The sequence below is a fragment of the Macadamia integrifolia genome, chromosome 2, assembly GCF_013358625.1.
Source record: "Macadamia integrifolia cultivar HAES 741 chromosome 2, SCU_Mint_v3, whole genome shotgun sequence".
In the NCBI taxonomy this organism is placed as follows: Eukaryota; Viridiplantae; Streptophyta; class Magnoliopsida; order Proteales; family Proteaceae; genus Macadamia; species Macadamia integrifolia.
The window spans coordinates 34,382,418-34,386,282 of record NC_056558.1 but is presented as its reverse complement, the minus strand read 5'-3'; the positions used below and the strand labels follow the sequence as shown (position 1 = coordinate 34,386,282).

Here is a 3,865-nt window from a genome sequence, read left to right as displayed (position 1 = left end):
CAATCATTAGGCATTTGAACCCATCCCCAGCCCCACAGCATTGAAAAGGGGAAAAAGAAAGGAAACAGGTTGTTAAAGAGATTGAAAGCGTAGCTACAGAATTTCACAACCAAAACTCAAATGGAGGAAGCCAGCTGACAACCAAACACTGGTCATATATATAATGAATTTCACAACACTATTTATATTTAAGAAGTATCCCATATTTCTTTAAGCAGAATCAGGCCAGCCCCTCAGCTTGGAAATTATCAAATGATTGGCATGAGAGAGAGAGAGAGAGAGAGAGAGAGAGTTAAAAAATATTGAGAGGAAGAAGAGTTGAACAAGCCAGCTATCTCTAACACAACTTTGCTAAGATAACTCACAATGGTACATAGGAAAGCTTCCAAGAATATGACACTAAACAAGTGAGAGTTGGGGAATCTGATTACATAATATATGTATGTATGGCTATGACAAAAATTCCTTGTGCTTCAACACACCACCTTGTTACGCCGAAAAAACAACCGGTCCCTGAATTGCCTCTTTCTGACCTTCCTAAGGCTAACCTGCTAATAAGATAAAAATATAAAGAATCCTCGCAACATCTGCAACAACAAACACTTACCTAATTGCAATCAGAAAAAATAAAATATAAAAAAGGACAATAAAGAAACACATCTCCTCAAAAATCATTTTTTAGGCAATCCAGTTGAGGGATTGAGAAGCTTTTCACATTCTAAAGGATCAATAATTAAACCAGAAGACATTTTGGACTAAATTATGGTAATCTGTATATGGTATTCAGTATTATTCCACTGTCTAAATGATACCCAGAAAAAGGGAATCGAAAATATGAAGTCAATGTATGCACTAGGTGCTTTCCTCACCTTCAGAATAGGGTATAAAACAGCTGGAACCGGCTGTCTTCATGGGACCTAGTGATGTGGTGCAAGCACTGCCATGTCATACAAAAAGGACAAACAGTTAGGCTTATCAAACACCAATTGAACCATTATGTCAAAAGACTTCTCCTTTATGACAACAAAACACAGCGCAAAATTGACTCTGAGAACTCTTTGGGACAAAAAAAAAAAGAGTTAAAAAGACTGGTAAAAGTCAATGATATAATATTTAAAGAAAAGACTGATATGATATTCATAAGTAGAAAGAGCGCCAAGTAGAAAATTAATTCCACAATTTCAAAAACATTACCCCCAAGTGGGAAATTTATTCTACAATTTCCCCAGAATCTTAAAGCCCAATCATGAGATAATCATCAGGTATAGGAACAATAAGACGATGTATCTTCTGATTTTCTTGTTTCCATATATTTTAATAGCTTGGATGAACATGGTGGTGTAGTAAATTTACAACTTAGTAACCAAATCACTCTCTATAGATCTGGAAACACAATATAGCACAAATTACAGGTGAGTTGGTATCTGATGCTTCAACTGGCAGAAAAAATAACTGCCGAAATGAGAGATTTCAATGCAAAGAGATTTTGGTCAGTTACAAAGGGAATAAGGAACACCTTCAATGAGTCTATGATCTCTAACAGTGAATACCATACATGCAATAGTTACATTATGTATATGCAACACAGGGTGAAGGGCCTCATCCTCCAATCCACTGATCAAAGTTGTCTCTCAAGCTTGAGTCAGCCACTAAAACAAAGACATGAGGAATAAATCCTTCAGATCATGAATGTCATAGAGCCTCCTTTAATTTACATTTTGCTCTTGTATCATATAACTCATCTCTAGGAGTGTAGCTGCCATGGTGGAATATCAGGTCTTTTTAGCTAGACAGAAGTCAATGTAAGGAGTGCCAAAGGTTTATAGGTAGAACATTTTAGGTTCAAATCATCCTCATTATATTTATGCTTTATTAAGTGTGCAGAATTATCCCTAAAATAAGAATTATAGGATCAATAATAGTAGCATATATGGTAATAATAATATAAGAGAATAGGTAATAATAATAATAATAATATAAGAGAAATTCACTAGGATGCCACAGGTTTTCCTTTCGGAAGGGTGAGTGCCACACCCCCTGCAGCAACCTTTTGCACATAAGGCTATTAATATAAATAGAAGCTATTAGCAACAAGATTAATTAATAATAATAAGTGGTGAAAATAGGAGCTATATTAAAGGTCACTTTGGAGGGGAGAAAAAAACAACTAATCACCAGAACAAAATTTGGATTTTCACACTTGCCCAACCAATTGCTTTTAGGCTGACGGAGTTCCTTCATGATTCGTACCCCACTCTTCGTCACCCTCGTTTCCATTAACAAGGACAGCTCCATCGGTAGAATCAGCGTCCACTTCAACAGCATCTTCTTGGACCTCTTCTCCATTTTCTTCCAGCTCCTGAAATGAAATCAATCCAAATAAGCTATCAGAACTTCATAACAGTCCAACAAGAGGAACTCAAACACAACAGTGAAATCATACTAAGTAACCAATTAAAAGAGGATGCAGGATATCAAATGCCCACAAACTCTTGGAATAGAGGAAAATTATGTTGCCAGCTTTCTTGAGGGTTCAGTCAAATGATTCACACTGAAGATGCAAAGACAGGTGGAGCATACCACCCATGATTTGAGTTGGTGTGCACCTGATGCAGATAAATCAGAAAAATAGGCTTATTTAATGGAAATAAGCCATGACCTGGGTTACATATATGCTAGGCCTTTGATCTAATGGGCCTAAAATACAGATAGGAGGTAGTACAGGATTTTTTTAGTTAATATTTATTTCTATTTCAATTCTTATTATTATTTCATCTCATTTTTAGCTAAAATACACCTGATAATAGCAATCCAGTGTATCTCTAGAGTCAATCCTTCAGTACAATAAGTTGCTAAGTTTTATTTCTTTCAGACAATTTATCTGTAATTCAGTCCTTATGTTATCCAACTTTGGTTCTACGAGGAGGGTTCTACCAGCCTAGAATTTCTTCCTGACAACGGAGATCTAGAATCCTGCACTCATTTAACTAATTTTCCTATAAGAAAGAATTCTTTTCAAAGAATAGAATGATTATTATTAAATATTTCACACAAATAACTGAAATCCAAGGTTTCTGGGCTAACCAGGCAAGGATCTAACATATGGCATATCCCGACTTCAATTTCTATATAAAGCCACTGCAGTGTCTCAACAATAAAAGAAAATCACCACTAGAACCTATACGCCTCTCTATCTATATTAGCCCCTGGATGTTGTTGATAAAGGAATTCAATACTTTAGTTTCTTGTGGAACAGTGCGAACACCAAAACATGGATCAAGTATGAGGAGTGTCAAAGACAAATTTGTGTCAGCTCGTCCATGTTCGATTACAAGACAAAAGGCATTGCCTCAGAATTTATTAGTTTACAACAGTAAAAGATGAAAACATATCAAATTTCAACTATTAATGCATAAACCAAACAAAAACTAGTGGGACGATTAATCAGCTCCTTGCAAGGCAAAACCCACAGTTGAGATCTAATTTAAACAGGCACACCATTAAAAAATAAAACATAAAGCAAATATCAGCTGCTGGGAAAGTGCAAGTACATGAAAATATCAGGAAAAATCAGTGTTCATACAATAGAACTACAATAGTAATTTATAACAAGGATAAGGCCTAAAAGTAAGCAAATTATACCTCATGACCAGTATCGGTATCTCCATTTTCCAGTGGTGCCTCTTCCTCTCCATCAATTTGCATGCTTTTGAAAGCTTCCACAAGGTTGACATTTGATTTCTCGGCATAATTCAAGTATTCTTCTGCAGGAGGGTAAATACCCCTAATAGAATAGAAAAAGGGAGAAAAAAAGGTTCAGTTTATAAATGAGGCACACCTGAATAGCAAGAACCAAAAAAACAAA

At 35.7% G+C, this 3,865-nt stretch overlaps 1 protein-coding gene across 9 annotated transcripts in view; it reads right to left on the bottom strand.

Annotated features, from left to right (window-relative positions):
* Positions 1–287: 287 nt before the first annotated feature.
* The window catches only part of LOC122060936 (coatomer subunit beta'-1), a 19,103-nt gene continuing 15,525 nt past the window's right edge, over positions 288–3,865 (bottom strand). Inside the window, exons 23-26 of one of the 9 annotated variants that reach the window (XR_006134509.1) lie at positions 3,643–3,784; positions 2,176–2,359; positions 870–937; positions 288–607 (exon numbers count right to left, since the gene is read on the bottom strand). Coding sequence is in view for 3 of the 9 variants with exons in the window: in XM_042624082.1 (XP_042480016.1) it covers positions 918–937; positions 2,251–2,359; positions 3,643–3,784 (271 nt within the window). In the remaining 6 variants the exon portion in view is untranslated. The remainder of the gene's footprint in view (positions 608–869; positions 938–2,175; positions 2,360–3,642; positions 3,785–3,865) is intronic. The other 8 variants (XR_006134505.1, XR_006134507.1, XR_006134510.1 and 5 more) reach the window with 8 other exon arrangements.